At 41.5% G+C, this 16,016-nt stretch overlaps 1 protein-coding gene across 2 annotated transcripts in view; it reads left to right on the top strand.

Moving 5' to 3' along the window:
• Positions 1–16,016, top strand: part of ppp1r37 (protein phosphatase 1, regulatory subunit 37) — a 39,383-nt gene that overhangs the window by 20,144 nt on the left and 3,223 nt on the right. Inside the window, exons 3-12 of one of the 2 annotated variants that reach the window (XM_061046874.1) lie at positions 4,061–4,106; positions 4,252–4,352; positions 7,509–7,628; positions 9,651–9,801; positions 9,924–10,079; positions 10,630–10,742; positions 12,422–12,563; positions 12,663–12,829; positions 13,904–15,656; positions 15,793–15,872. In XM_061046874.1, the coding sequence (XP_060902857.1) occupies positions 4,061–4,106; positions 4,252–4,352; positions 7,509–7,628; positions 9,651–9,801; positions 9,924–10,079; positions 10,630–10,742; positions 12,422–12,563; positions 12,663–12,829; positions 13,904–15,656; positions 15,793–15,869 (2,826 nt within the window). In that variant the 3' untranslated portion in view covers positions 15,870–15,872. Of the gene's footprint in view, positions 1–4,060; positions 4,107–4,251; positions 4,353–7,508; positions 7,629–9,650; positions 9,802–9,923; positions 10,080–10,629; positions 10,743–12,421; positions 12,564–12,662; positions 12,830–13,903; positions 15,657–15,792; positions 15,878–16,016 lie in introns of both variants that reach the window. The other variant, XM_061046875.1, reaches the window with a different exon arrangement.

The raw sequence follows: 16,016 nt of genomic DNA, 5'->3' as shown, positions 1-16,016 counted from the left end.
ACCTTGTGCCTTTGTACAGGATTTGGTGCACATTAATCATTTTAATATTCAAATGTTTCTACTGAATGTATATATTTTGTTAGAGAACAGAAAATGGATATGAATTATGACTTTATTGTAAGAAGAAAAAAAAAGAGGCTTTTAAACCTCCCTTTGAGTTTTGAACTACTTCCCACGGATCGACCAGTCCCAATGAAAGTGGTATCATGATACTAGAGGGTGGTACATGTTCCCAGATAAAACAGCTTAAAGAGTCTGGTTCTCTGTTGCTTTGTTGCCATAGGCGGATTGTGATATTTGTCCTGCCTCGCTAAACAGTAACTGAGCTTGTGTAAGTCAGTTTTAAACATAGACTGCCTGGAAAAGGATAAATCAGTTTCTTGTTCAAAATTAGACCTGGTGCTCCCTTTTGTAAGGGTACGTGAATTTCCCTGTCGTTGTTGAAAATATAAATGTTGGATTAGATATCTCTGATACATAAGAGCATACGAATGTTTTTTGTAGGAACGTCCTGACACTAAATCAAGCCCTCTCCAGTCAGACTGACAGAACAGACGGGAGAGTTGGCAATGCTAGCCATAGCAGCAGAGACCTGTTTGTTTGGCCCAACAGTCACTGCAGCAAACACTCATTAACCCTTCACTGGGCCTCTCCACTGGAGCTTTGAACATGTGTACCTGCAGGTGTGGCTTCATGCATGAGTGATGTAAAGTGAGTTACAGATTGAAACACATTTGTGATTCAAGAGACCCTGCAAAGAAATCCCCTTACGCCTGGTCAGCTGAGAGACGTTAACATCTCAGCCACTTGTAGAAAAGCACATCACTCTGCTAATCGGCTGCTGCTAGCCTTGTTTAGTCCTGCAGTCTGGATTCATTTCCACTGGGAGTGGGAGTACATGGACCTTGGATTTCAGGGATCACAGAGATATCACACCTTTTCCCATCCTTCCCTCCCCTATATTCAGCTTTTTCTCTGATTGCTCATTTTTGCAAGTCTGGCTTCGCTCCATCTCTCCCTACCTCTGTGGTCTTTTAGTCTAAAACCGCCCCCTCTCATTTTTGCTTAGTCATCCTTACAGTAACCAGCCACATAAACAAGTCAGACCAACAGGCTGACCAGTGAGGAGCTCAGCCTTTTTACAGTTTTTTCCTCTTTTACTCTAAATGCTTTCTTTATTAAGTCCAACTGCACTGTACACGTGGCTGTTTGCCAGTGGCCCTATAGGCTATGTATTTCTCTGGCCAGTTGTTCGAGTGTGGGTTTTATAAGGGTCACTATTTAGCAGCTGCATGTTAAATGCCGGCTCTGCAGTAACTTCCAGCAGAGTCTTGGGGTCCTGAACACTTGGTAGCCTTGTGTCACATTTTGCTGCCACAATTCCCTTAAGAACAAGTGGTTTCCCTGTTATGCAATGTCCTACACACAGCCAGGATGCACACTTTATTTCTCTGAATATGCAGAAACATGCTCTCTCCAGACTGGTTCACTACATCAGGAATGAGTAAGTTTGCTGTATATGTATTTAGAAAAAACTTTAACTCTTGTACTTTGACCATTACCTATAGCACATAGCACAGAAACCTCAAACAGATCCAGACTCATTGCTGAACAGCCGTCTGCCCGGACTAAATGAGCAAAAGATATGGACACTAAGCAGCAACAACAACAACAACAACAGATAATTTGGGCTTATTGTTGCAATGCATAGACATATTGTCATTCTAATAAATGGGATTTAAAAAACATGCTATTGAGATTATTAGGGATGTCTTGGCCAATAGACCATGCTTTAAGATATTTTTCCCAAATAATCATCAGGTTGTTTTGCACTTGCAAGGCAAGTTTATTTTTGTAGCACATATCAGCAATGAGGCAATTCATAGTGCTTCACACAAGACATCAAAAGCATCATGACAAATGGAAGAAGAAACATTTTTTGCATTGACCTCATGCTCATGCTGCTATTTTCGAAATAATAGTGGTGAGCCATTTGAACTGTTTTGTTTTATTTGACATGCTGGACCTTTTATTCCTTTAACAATTAAGTTGGAGAGAGAACAAGTTGTTGCTTGAGCTTTACAAGTTACAGTACAACAAGCGCTTACTCACCAAGTTACGACAGAGTTGAGCTGCTTAGAAAAATAAGACGAGTTTTGATGGCAGCCCTTTCCAGATGAAGGGAAGTGCTTAAATCAGTTCCAGGAACTTTGTTTCACTCCCAGAACATGTTCTTGCACTGGAGATTGTACTTTCTTGAAGGAATAGGACTGGGTTTGGTTCTTTCTAATTAGTTGAATATTCCCAGCATTGAGGAATCCGGCTGAGCGGTAAGTAGTTTGACCGTCTGGTTATGTTGCTGGTTCACCTGCTGTCTTTCTCTGACACAGCTGCGGAAAACCCATTTCAACTTTTGCATATATATATATATATATATGAATAATAGTTGTTCCACTTTTGCCTCCATTAAGCCGTTCAATGTCATTAAGGATGTCATTGAGGATCCCATCAATTAGTTTGGGTTTGGCTATAGGGTCCATTTACCACTGGCCACTGTCAAGTTTTCGAATGCCCCTTAATTGTCTAGTTAAACAATACAGATGTTGTATTTGATTGACTTCAGGTCTGCTGATAATATGACTGACACATCCTCAGGACTACTAAATATCCCTAAAAGAACAATGCAAATAAAACACAGAAGCATGGTAAAGAAAGAATGCTTGGATAATTTAATAGCAAGATCAGAAAGGGACTCAGCAGCTACATGTTTTTCCACCCACAACACACATTCACACACCAGCGCACACACATACACCCAAACCACCACTCGTGCAGAGGCGCCCTGTGCGTCATGCACTATTTTTGGCTCTGGCAGCTCTTTCAGAGAAGTATTTACACTGATGAAGTCTTCCTCACTGACAGGTGCCTCAGTTAATTGTAGGTGAGGATTCTCTTGCTGTTAATTCGCACAAAATGTGTGCCTGCATATGTGTGCTTACAAAGTAGACATTTTTAGATCTAGTTATATTTCACAAATTCCATGGTTTCATCTTACTGTTACTGGATTTTTCATAATTTCTTTCATGTTTTTGTATCATGGCAGTGATGCTTTTCAGATTTGTTATTTGTCTCATAACATCATATTTTCTGGAGTAACGCAGGAGGCCATGAACTGTCAGTGCAACTAAACCATCATCAGTATGTTCACACCACACACCCATGGATCAGTGATGGCAGGAGGGCAGAGGTTATAGGGTTTATGCTGAACAGAGCGAGCGGCCAGCTAGAGAGAGGGATTTGCTGGTAGACAGTTTATAAGGCAGCACTCCCCAGTTTGTGTGTCAGGTTGGATGGTTAACATAGAGCAAGCAATCTTTAAACCTTGTGTCATTTATGTGGTTATATTATCCCACCCCACCGATCAACCACCAATTTGTGTCTCGTGCTTAAACTATGGCAGTGTAAAAAAACAAAAAAGGGAATATGTTGAGTAATTTAGTAGCTTCTTGTTGAGTCCCTGTGGCTTAAAATCTAGTTTTACTCCTACATGTTTGTTTGTACTTGACTCATCAGTCAATTTTTATTATTATTTTATTTGAATGCTTTAACAATATGTAAGATGAGAAAAGTAGAGCAGGCAGAAACAGACATATTGAGCTTTTAGATGAAAAGCTGCAAACCACTGACTGTACAATGACCTTCAAGGAAAACTTTGACCTTGCAATGCTGTCAAGTTAATACCATGTGCACTCTGCCGAATGGCTTGTTCATCAAATTCTATATCTAATCTAAAGATGCCATCATTCAGCCCTATGCTTTAGTCACATTTAGTGATTCATAAAACCAATATGTATTTGAGTTAAGTTTTCAGCAGATGCTTCTCTTTTGAGCGAGGGTTTATCATTTTTTTATACATTATCTCTCTTCTATCTCCAGTGCTAATTTCATGAATAGCCTCCTTTTTAAGATGTAAAAGCTTCAACATGTAGAGCAAAGTTTACATCTTCGGGGCAATACGGAAGCTGAACTGACTGACACTGCTTTTATTTTGTCTCTGTAGGAACTGAAAGACCTGACACAACGAAATGAATGCTTAGATCTAAAAGGTAAGCACCAAAACACCACCTGTCTTCAACACTATAAATGTAACTTGTAGGAATAATTGTACAGATTTTTCACCTTTGTTTCATTCAGCAACATACTCGGGCTAATGCAGAATTAATTGACCAGAGGTATGTGTGTTTTTTGTAGGTGAGAAGCTTGACTACAAAGCATGTGAGTCTCTGGAGGAGATTTTGAAGCGGGTCCAGTTTAAAGTGATAGACCTGGAGCAGACCAACCTGGATGAAGACGTAAGAAGATCCTGCCTTTTAAAACTGTCTCCCCTTTGTTCCCATCTGTCAGTCCTCTCAGGGCATCGAGCATCCTTCCACCTATTATCCTTATTCATGTCTCTCTCACTTTCTCAGCCTCATCCACTACTCCTCTCTGCCTTCAGTCAGACTCTGATCCTCTCGTTTACTCGTCCTGCACTGGCAGGATGTGGAGTGTTTGTCATAGGTTTTCTGATTACTCCAGATGTCTACTTGTGTAAACACCATTTAGGACGTTAGCCCTCCAGACACGCACAGAAAGAGACGGTGCTGCAGTATGGGGCAGAGGAACACAGACCACTTCCTGTCACACACTGTTTAAATACTGTACTCTGTGTAGTACTGTACCACACACAGACACAACTCTGCAGTTAGCTAGAGACATACCGAGAGGTTTGTCAGGGTCACTATCAATCATTTCAGATTATTTTATCCCAGATGTTTTAGTAATTTCTCCCCTTACTCTTTTTGTAACTTTCCTCTGTGTGGTATAAATTCAGAGCATATTTGAAGAAGACTGATTAGATCTACCAGTTCATACTTGTCAGGTATAATTCTAGTCTGTATCATATCCTTATTCGCCCAGCCAGTCAAACGTTCAAATACCTCTGCCCGTTAGTCCTAGCTAGAATGAAAGATGTCTGTTGGCTGCTTTGTTTCACATGACTTCTTCTACGATGTGCTATGTCTATAGACAAGTCGTCCTGCTCTGCTTAATTTGCATATTAAGGTGACTGAATTTAAACACTGGGTGTAAAAAAAACAGGATCCAGGATTGAGATGACAATACCAGGTGTAAAAAGGGCCAAAGGAATCCAATTGTGCAAGCACTGAAGTGGACGTGTGTTCTGTGTTAAGCGTTTCCAAAAATTACTGACAGAGTAAAGTGGAGCCTTACAACATTGCATGAACTGAAACACCACCAGGTCCACATGAATGACCGCATTTCAAATGTAACCTACCGTAGTTGAATCCATCAAGAATTTTGCATACATGATACAGCACAGGCCTTGTTTGTAATAATTGTAGCAAAATGATGCAGTGACATCAATGAACAACAATGAACAGACTTATATGACAGATCCTTCTGTTAGAAAAGCTTAGACACACACACACACACACACACACACACACACACAAGCTGCCCATAATCCTAACAAATGCAGAGTGACGTCCGCACTTTGGCCGCCAAACGTGTAATTCTGTCCCCGAAATGTGAATGAAGTCTGAATGAGTCAGTGATTGAGTCACCAGAGAGCTGCATTTCATTCGATTCAAGTGGCCCGCCTTGGGCTCTGAGAAAACAACACGCTGAAAGGAGAACATATCGAGGAAGTGTCGCTGGAAGAGGCGGATGTAAAGTACTGTTGGCTAGAAAAGGAACCGAAAGGGGAAGTGAGAGATGGGATCATCTTTTGAAGTGTGTGTGAGAGACACAGCGGATGGCTTGATTTGGCAGAGCGTCATATCTGCAGAGCACTGGCGTCTTGTAGGGAATGATTTGGGAAGATGAAAGAAGAGAATAGTTTTGTAGAGATATTCTAAAGAGCACGGGGAGGAGCAGTAACGCAAGTCTGATTTTATTGGCTCAATGTGACTCATCCTCCCCCACCCTGTAGATAAACACATTTGAGTATACTCAGTAATGTCGCCCAGTGTGTACACACACACACACACACACACACACTCTCGGGGAAAAGGTTAGGAGAAGCTAGCAGCCTGTCCGACTGTGTTACCCCTCCTCAGCTTCACTGAAAAAGAAACTCATCCACCCATTTTCATGTCATCCTGCACATAAAAAAATATCACAGGCTTTCTGTGGTGTTCAGGTTGCTTTAAAAAGTTTCTCAGTGAGAGATAACACAATCCATACACGCAAATGAATGACACAGCTCCCTTATTTGTTCAAATGTGCTGATGACATTTTATCCAATGAAAGTGAATAGGGGGGAAAAGCAGGAAAGCAGATTAAACAGCCGTCCACCTGCACTCTAGATTCATCCACAGCTTTACAGATTCCGTTTTTCAGTGAGCGATAAAAGAGAGGCACAAATACAGCACCACCCAAACCAAAATGAGATTATTACAGTAATCGTATGAGGTGACACTCTCTCGCCTTTTGCTGCCTCACCTGATATCTCACTTCAGTCTTTCATGTTCCCCTTTCCAGCGTTGATGATTCGTCACAGTGAACTTGTTGTAATTCTTGTTTAACACATCATAACAAATGGTTTTACACTCAATTAACTGCTTTAACTTCTATTTATAAGGCATAGTCTTCAACAAACATAAGAGTAACCAGAGTAAACAAAACAGATAAGATATCACTCTGAATGTCTCTCTGAATGTATTAAAACATTTTCCTTTCATGATAAACATTTTAAAAAATACTCTTCGGATTCATTCAAAAGCAAATAACATTTAATTGCCGCCCAACTCAAACCCAAAAATAAACCAGATGACGCCTGTGAGCTAGTTCAGGCAGGCAAACGGGCTGCACTGATTTCACACTTGACATGCGTCATTCTCACAGTCACCTGACAAACACATCTTCTCTTTTTGGTGGTCTATTTAAGCTGCAGGATTTCCAGTCTCTCCCTCTGCTCTGTCACTGCCATTTGCTGCTCTGTACTAGTGCTGCATTCTTGCACCCTTCCATCCCAAAATCCACCTGCAGGCTCGGACTCTGGGTTTAAGAAAATACCTGCGAGGAGTTTTGAGGCTGCAGCCTTAAGGCCAAATGCAAACAATGTTCTGCTGCTTCATCCAATATTTTAAACAATTAAAACTTAAGTTGTCTGACTGAACGCTGCTTAATAAATAAAGAAGATGGGAGCATTACACTTTTTATTTTCACATGTTCATTTTGGTTTCATCTACACACTGGCCCTTTGACCTTATTTAAAGTCTTCATGGAAACACCTCAGCAGGTCTAACTTCACCTGTATGATTGTTATTATGGCAACTACACCTGCTTCAAACTGTATCTTGTGACAACCTTTTTAAGGACTATTGACACTGTGGCCAACAATAAGATTTGTTTCAAACTGTTAGTTTTTTTTATCTAAAATGACTTGTTTAACATGCATATCTCTTTTTTTGTGTCTTTTTTCTATCTCACTTTGTTCTTCTCAGGGAGCATCAGCCTTGTTTGACATGATCGAGTATTACGAGTCAGCCACACATCTCAACATCTCATTCAACAAGCACATCGGCACACGAGGATGGCAAGCCGCAGCTCACATGATGAGAAAGGTGAGAGGTTGTCCTACCGTGGGGCGGATAAAATCATCGACAGAGAAAGATGAGGAAAAGTTATTTGTGGATTTTAAAAAACAACACACCAATCCTGTAAAACATAAAAAAGTGAGAAAATGAAACAAACAAACACAGACTACACTGAAACCTTAAAACTGAACAAAATGAACCAACATACAGTATAAAACATATAACAGCTGAGTACAACAAATCAATTTTGAATATAACACCTGACCTGACCCCGGTGTTCTAGGTACTACCCATACTCGTACCCTCCAGGTTTCATAGTAAGTTTACAAATTGGGAATTGATTTGTATTGGAAATACAGACCAAGGCCATACAGAGAAACAGTTTTTAATTGCTAAATGACGCACAAACATCCTAATCTTTTAAGCTCAAACGAAGACGACAGACAGATAGTATTTTTCCATCACATTATAAAGAGAAAACTACATCGATAAACAGAGAAGTCATCTGGAGAAGCACTGTTAGCAGCACAATACTGTGAAAGTCCCTCTTATTTTTATCAGCTTTTCATTTGAATGAAAGCTGCAGTACCACTATAAATATAATATTAAGGAGCTTACAGATTTTGACAGAAAGATGGTATGATTTCAGCATCTAGAGAAAGACGATCTCTCCCACGAGAAGGCAGCAAGGATAGACAGAGGAACAAATCTTCTGTAAAATATAGAATAAAAAAAGTTGTGATTCTATCTGCAACAAAAGCTTTTGACCCCCAAGCACCAAATTTGATGCTATATTTGTTGTTCTGAATTTCTTTTGGCCTGAGAAAGATGGTGTTTGGTCTAAAATGTGACGTCTACGATACAGGAAGTCTTTCCTGCTCTGTTGTTGTAGCTCTGTGCCCATCTCTTTCCTTCTCTCTCTTTGATCTGATCTTTCGTTACATCTCTTCCATAGTCTTGCTGGTGCCCTTTAAGCTGCACTTGAACTTCAGGCAAACTTTCTTAGTGTTAGGAAGACAAACTGGTTGCAGGGCAAACACATTTATACATCAACTTTTTGTGATCAAAAGAACACAAACATCTTCAGGTCAGTTTCCTGTGAAGCAGCAGGAGCACCTTGATGTCGTGTCCAATGTGACGGCTGAAGCTGGGGATCGGACTCTACCACTGAGCCACAGCCGCCCCAACACAGACCAACATAATCACAGAAAGCACAAATTTGTTTTCAAAGATCTTCATTGCTTGATATCCAGCAGGGAAAACAATACATTCTTAATCAGGTTAGAAATGATCAAATTAGTATTAAGGAAAACATACAAGCAGCACAGTCCTTTATGTTGACACAGCTGGAACGGTGTGGAAATTCTTATTTGTCATCCAATCAGTGTGTGCATCAAAAGCATTCCCCTGTCTACAAACATAAAGAGTCTGAAGATGATTGAAGAGCTAACAGGAGACACCAGACAAATCGTCAAGCATGGACATTGTTTGTGTCAGAGAATTGTCAATAAAAAGTCAAAGCCGTTCATTTCAGGAAAGCACAATAAATCTTATCACACTGATGCTTTGACAAGTTTGTGACCTAACCTAAGGTGATGCCTGGAATAAATCAGATGAAAATCAATATTGAAGTGACCAGATGTGTAGACGTAATATTTGTCGTTTACATCTGCTCATTTGAGAATACTGTTTCATGATCAGAGCATGCTAAAGCTCTTAGCTGCTGTTGTCATTTGTTTACTACAGCAGCTACAATCAGGGGTAACAAGAGGTTACTTGATTAAGATCAAAGGTATCTTCGAGAATTTGCAGAGGTGGGATCTCTGCGGTAATGTGTCTATTAGTAAAATCCATTAGACATCAGGTCAAGATCCACATTTAACCTGTACAATAGAGATCCCTGGCTTCAGTTATTGTGCTAATTTTTTGCAGCCAGAAACTTGTTTTTATCACAGTGATACGGACATAGTTCACGTCCTTTGTGATTTCTGTTCTCATTTTTATTTGACCTGCCAAATAGATTGCATCTCTTTTGTTGTTTCCCCTCAGACAAGCTCTCTGCAGTACCTGGATGCACGTAACACTCCTCTGCTGGATCACTCGGCTCCATTTGTCGCACGAGCGCTCAGGATCAGCGGCAGCCTGGCAGTCCTCCACCTGGAGAACGCCGGCCTTTCTGGCAGGCCGCTCATGTTACTGGGTAAGGTTGGGGAAGCCTTGCCTGCAGGGTCTGAACATCATAATCTCTGAATTGAGTCCTCTATTCCGGACATTCAGTGTTTTTTCTTGCACTAACCATCATTTCTTTATTTTTCTGTGCAGCTACAGCTCTGAAGATGAATATGAACCTGCGGGAGTTGTACCTCGCAGACAACAAGCTCAACGGCCTGCAAGACTCAGCCCAACTTGGCAACTTGCTCAAGTTTAACTACAACATTCAGATCCTAGACCTGCGCAACAACCACATCCTGGACTCAGGTATGCAGCAGTGATACAGCACCACACAGAAATAGCACAATGGTTTTATGATGCGCTATGTTTTCCAAAGTCTGAAGTGTCTTGTTGAAAATATTTTTTTTATTGAGCATAACCCTCAGATCCATCGTCTCAACTGCAAAAGTTAGAATCAATAGAATATCAGCAATTAAAGTACTGTAGAAAGGGTTATCGAATGTTAATAATTAGTCTGCAGTATGGCATGTCCAATAATCTGCATTATTTCCTGAGGTTATTAGTGTTCATTTTTTAAAATCAGAGTAATCCAGCGCACAGAGGATTGTTCAGATTGACTTTAAAGTTGAATGCATATAAAACATTGTTCGATCCAATGTTTTATCTTCTATCGTCTCCCACTCATTACGTCTGTGTTACTACCTCCGAAGGCTGATCAGGGGCAGAAGGACTTCGCCCCACCATTCTGTCTCCGTACGTTACACATTGCAGTCGAGGCGTAGCAGGGGCAGAAATATTCCGCCTCCAACTGGCAATATGTAAGTGCTCTGACTCGATCTTTGTTTTGTGGTTGCAGGTCTGGCCTATGTTTGTGAAGGACTAAAAGAGCAGAGGAAAGGCCTCGTCACTTTGGTGCTGTGGAACAATCAGCTCACACACAACGGCATGGGATACCTAGCTGCTGCACTGGTACACACACACACACACTGTGGAGGGTGGGACAATAAAGCCAGTCTACACCCACACCTATCAGATGTTTCATGAGGACAAACAATGGCTGTGTGTGTTCTGTATCAACTCCAAGAGGGAGGACTCTGAAGCTTTCCATGAGCAGATGTCTCCCTCACTTCATCTCAGTTTGATTCTAGAGATAACCCGCTACTAAAGACACTTTCCTCGTCTGCTGTTAAGTGATTGTGCATGAAGGTCAAACTCGTTATTTCCTGGTTGCTGAAGTAAAACAGCATTTAAATGTTATGTAGACACTGCTGAGTCATTACAGTCATCGCCTTGTCAGAGCGAGATAAACTTTCTCCTTCTGTGACAGTTTGACCATTTCCTGTGCAAATCCACATTTTATTAACAGCAGATGTAGATGCAAAGAATTCAGGCATATTTAGAGCTCTGTCCTTTACCCTGACATTTGTAATCTTTTAAAATTTCTGTGAAATAAGCAAAATAATCATCAGGACTTTGATCTTAGTGAATAGTAACTACTGAGCCAAAAAAAAGTCCTATTGCTTTAGGAAACACATGATGCTGTTCTTCATAGATTATTATTTATAAGTATTTTTTTATCTCTTCCAAGAAATCTCTCTGATGGTGGTTTTATCTGAGGCTGCAAAGATGTTACAGGACACACAAGAATGGCCTTAAAACCCCAAATCACACTGATCAAAATCTTTGCATGGCTGTCCCGGCTGCTGAGTACTAAAACTGGAGATAATCACAGTGTACTGGATTATCACAACACAATGACATGTTGATGTTGGACATTAAACAGTAACCAGTACAAGTAGAAGAATCATGTATACTGACAAAATCCCTGGTTAAATTAGTCGTGGAGATAGAGGCTGCCACTTGAAATACTTCCAGTTATAGTGCCGTAATAGACACATGCGTAGTGCACAGCATAAACATGCACAGATGTGCAGTATGAGCATTCAAATGCATGCAAATCATTTATTTATTTTACACCCTTTAGCACAGTTGTCTGGATGACTGTTAACTTGTGAATAGGTTAAGTTTATGTTAAAATGAGAATGTAGCATGGTACCTTCCACAGAGCAATGTCACAAATTGTTACACAGTATTTTTAAAGTAAAACATTTAAAAAATATATATATAACAAGTCTTACTTGAGCCTTTGGAAGGCAGTAACAGATAAAAGATGTTCAAATAAATCAAAGTGCCTGCAGCGTTTTTTATGGTGAATCCTGTTTTTTTTTTTTTTTTAAATGGACATTAAAGATATTATCAAGAAGAATAATTTAAAGGATTCTCATGTATTAGCCTATTGAGAAGTAAACTGTATCACTCTTTAAAACAGCAGAACTCTACAGGTAATAAACAGAACACATATGCAGACGTTAGATTAACTTGCTACAGTATAAACACCCGCTGGACTTGTCTGAGAGATCAGATAAGCATGAAATATCTTAGTCTACTTGGACACGCTACAATTTTAATACAAGGGAACACTATGAAACAATTTCTGGATTTTTAGATTTAATGTTAGCATTATCTCATCCCTTTATTGAAGCATGTTCCAAATGTGCTGCTAAAAAAAACCCACAAAGGGGTTAATAACTACACCCACAATCCATTGTTTAACTTCTCTCCCTGTTTTTTTTTTCTTCCTCCATCAGCCATGCACCCAGAGTCTGGAGACTCTGAACCTCGGCCATAATTCGGTGGGTAACGAAGGAGTCCACAAGCTGAAGGATGGACTGATCGCTAACCGCTCAGTGCTCAGATTGGGCCTCGCTTCCACCAAGCTGTCCTGTGAAGGTGAGGAGCCCGTCCCTCCATGCCCTCTGCTTCAGTTAGTAGTCTTACTGTCTCTGATTTTACATCTCCTTGTGTCTCTTTCTGTCGTTTGTGCTACAGGAGCTGTGGCTGTGGCTGAATTCATCGCTGAGAGCCCCCGACTGCTGCGTCTCGACCTACGAGAGAATGAGATCAAGACAGGTGGACTGATGGCTCTGTCACTGGCCCTGAAAGTCAACACCTCTCTGCTGCGTCTGGACCTCGACCGGGAGCCCAAGAAAGAAACTGTGAGCATTGGGGCAGGGGAGAGAAGATAGAGGGCCAAAAAGTGAATCAGATGTGGACATTTGTTCTACATCAATTGTTGGCCTGTTATTTCTCTTATTGTTAACAAATACTATGAAAGACCCAAACCAACAAAGAATTCATCCAGTTATTAACAATCGTCTTAAGTTCATCATCTTTAATTCCTTTTAGAATGTTTAATAATGCAGCCGTTCATCACAATATTCCACTGAATGAAATGTGTCACCCAACCTAACACTAAAGTTAAGACCAAATTCAAGACTCAAATACATTTTCATATAAACACTGTAGAGCAGCAGAGAATCGCCTGAAGAAGAATATTAACTACCAACACAAAGAACTATTTACTCTTGTTTTCTTAAGGATAAAGAAATGATTTTAAATAAAAAATAATGGAATATTTCTTAAAACTGGGATGTGTGTACTGCGTTCAAAAGAAGATTCCATATAAAGACAACCCGCTTGTACTATTTAAGAGTTGAAGAGGAGATTTAAAAAATCTTGTTTTATTTCTGATTTCATCTCCAAAACATAAATGAAAAAAGTGAGTGATTCTCCCCTGAGTTCTCATGATGTTCAAACACCAAGCATACATGACTTGGCTTTTGGTAACCCAGATGTAACGAGGTTCATTTGAAGGCAGCCAAAGTGAATATATATGATCGTTGTTGCTTTTTTTTTTTAAGAGAAGTCTGAAAATATTGAGCTGGACTTATGCATCTTTGTTTTTTTCTACTTTTTATTGGATTTGTAGAAAATAAATTCAAAACATGAGAATACAATCCTTAACCATTTTCATTACTTTTCATGGGACTTCAGGGCTTTATAATATTAATGGCGAGGGAGAGATGACAGGAAATGGGAAAAGGCCATCCAGCTGCCTCCAGCCTCAGCTATTCAAAGAACACTGCTGTGAAATATAACTGTCTTAAACAGCAGACTTAATAGAGGTTGCTACCTCAAAGTCATTGTAGGAAATGCTCTACATTGTGTTTAGTTTTTTCTTTTTGTGGTTTGTGTTGCAGCATGTTTAAGACTTTTATTTTGTCTCTCAGGTAAAGAGCTTCATTGAAACTCAGCGCGCCCTGCTGACTGAGATACAGAACGGCTGCAAGAGAAACTTTATCTTTGCCAAGGAGAAGGAAGAAACAGAGCAGAAGATGAGGCAGTCTGCGTCCATGGCTGAAATCGCCACAGAGGACGGGGTCAGAGAAAAAGAAGAGGAGGTGGCAGCAGCAGAGGAGAAAGGGGAAACAAAGGAGAAAGAGGGGGGAGAAGTTGAAACAGCTGGAAATGAGGTACAGACGAGCAGCCAGTCAGGAGAGAGCTCTGACACAAATGTTCCCAAAATTAACCTCGAGTCAGACTCTGACACGGAGGATGAGGAAGAGGTGGTAACAAATTCCTCATCCACATCAAACTCCTGCGCAATCTTAAACCAGACTGCTCCTGAAAGCCAGACAGCAGCTGCACAGCCTCTCCTCAGTGCCTCAAGTACATCTTCAACCCCGTCTGCATCACCTGCCGGGGGGCAGAATGTCATTTCTGGTATCACCGTCACAGAATCTACTGCTCCTCCCGGTCCCCCTCCATCCCCTGGTCGCTGTATATCTGTCTCAAGTCCAGGAAGAGGTCATAAAATCTTTATGGTTACTCGGGTGGAGAGCCCTCCTGAGCAGCAGCAGCAGCAGCAGCAGCAGCAGCAGCAGCAGCAGCTACAGCTCCTGCAGAAAAGTGCTCCTAAAGAAGGCTCGAAGAAGCCTGCTGACATGAACACAAAGCCGACACAGCCACCACCCTCATCTCAAACACAAACACAACTGACACAGGAGGACGTGAAGGACAGCTCAACTGCTCCATCATCGGACTGTCAACTGACCGAGCAAAGTCCTGTAGCTTACTTAGAGCCTGCACTAAATACCACACAAGCCAACACACTAGAACCCCAATCTACCAATCCAGCCACAGAGGATGCAGCAGCTAGCACTTTAGACCCAGAGGTGACAGATTTAAGTCCAGCCCTGCCTTCAGATCCCCCGTCTGTGCAGCACACAGAAGAGGAAACGGAGAGCACTGAAAGCCCCCAGACTGAGCCCACATGTGTAGAAGAAAAGAATCAAGGAGAGGAGAAAGAATGTGTAGCAGATGACATGCAGGTGGTGAGCTCTGAAAGCACACAAGAGACTGAACAGTTAGACAAACTCAACACCAGGATCACTGCAGCTGAAACGCAGCAGCCGCTCTTGGCGTCTGCTCTTGAGCAGCTACAGAATGAGCTTGCATCTGCATCAGAAGAGTCTCAGTCCGTGAACCAAACAGTAGAAGAAATCAAGTCACTTTCACTGCAGGGGAAGCCGGAAGCACCAGCCACATTGTTCGAAAATGACCAACCAAGTTTAACAGAGGAAAAGTACAGCCAGCCATGCCAAGAGGAGCAGAGTCCAAAGCAGCAAACAGAGGCAGAGGAACAGGGAGAAGAGCCTGCTCCAGCTCTCCACACTGATCTCCACGCTGATGAAACTCCATCTGCCACTCAAGATGCAGCTCAGGAGTCAAGTCCTCAGGACGGGGAAGCCTCAGAGAATCCTGAACCTGCCTCAACTGTGTCCATCTCTGCGGTCAGAGTGGAGGATTCCCCCGATGAGAGCTCTGCAGACGAGGACAAGGGTTGTTCCAAGGCTGAGGAGGAGGAGGAAGAAGAGGAAGAGGTGGTCAACTTAGCTCTGCCCAACGGCCTGAAAACTGAGTTCTCCCTCCATCTTCTCAAAGCTGAAAGTCCCAAACCAGGCAGCTGTGTGATGGAGCATGGTAGGTCGCTGTAATTACTCACTTATCTATAATAAGATAATAAGCAGTTATATGTGCAGTGGATTGTTGCTGTGAAGATCAGAGGTAAGTCACTACAAGTACGTTTTGTAATTCTTCCCATCTGTCTCTCTCGTAGTGAGCGTCAGCTGTGGACAAGAGCTGGAGGAGCTGCTGCTAGAGGCCAGTTTGGAGACTGGTAGAGATGCACCATGAGGAGTAAGGTGAACTTTCTCTCCAGTCATTTAGTGTTAGGTGGGGGTTATTTCTGTAGTAGATGGACGATTATGAAATCGTGAAAAACAGACTGTGGATCATCTTAGATTTATTCCGCCATGGTCAGACAACACAGAAACACAACAC

This window comes from Labrus mixtus, chromosome 9 (genome assembly GCF_963584025.1).
Source record: "Labrus mixtus chromosome 9, fLabMix1.1, whole genome shotgun sequence".
NCBI lineage: Eukaryota > Metazoa > Chordata > Actinopteri > Labriformes > Labridae > Labrus > Labrus mixtus.
The sequence above is the reverse complement of the archived record's forward strand: the minus strand, read 5'-3'. Positions and strand labels throughout refer to the sequence as shown.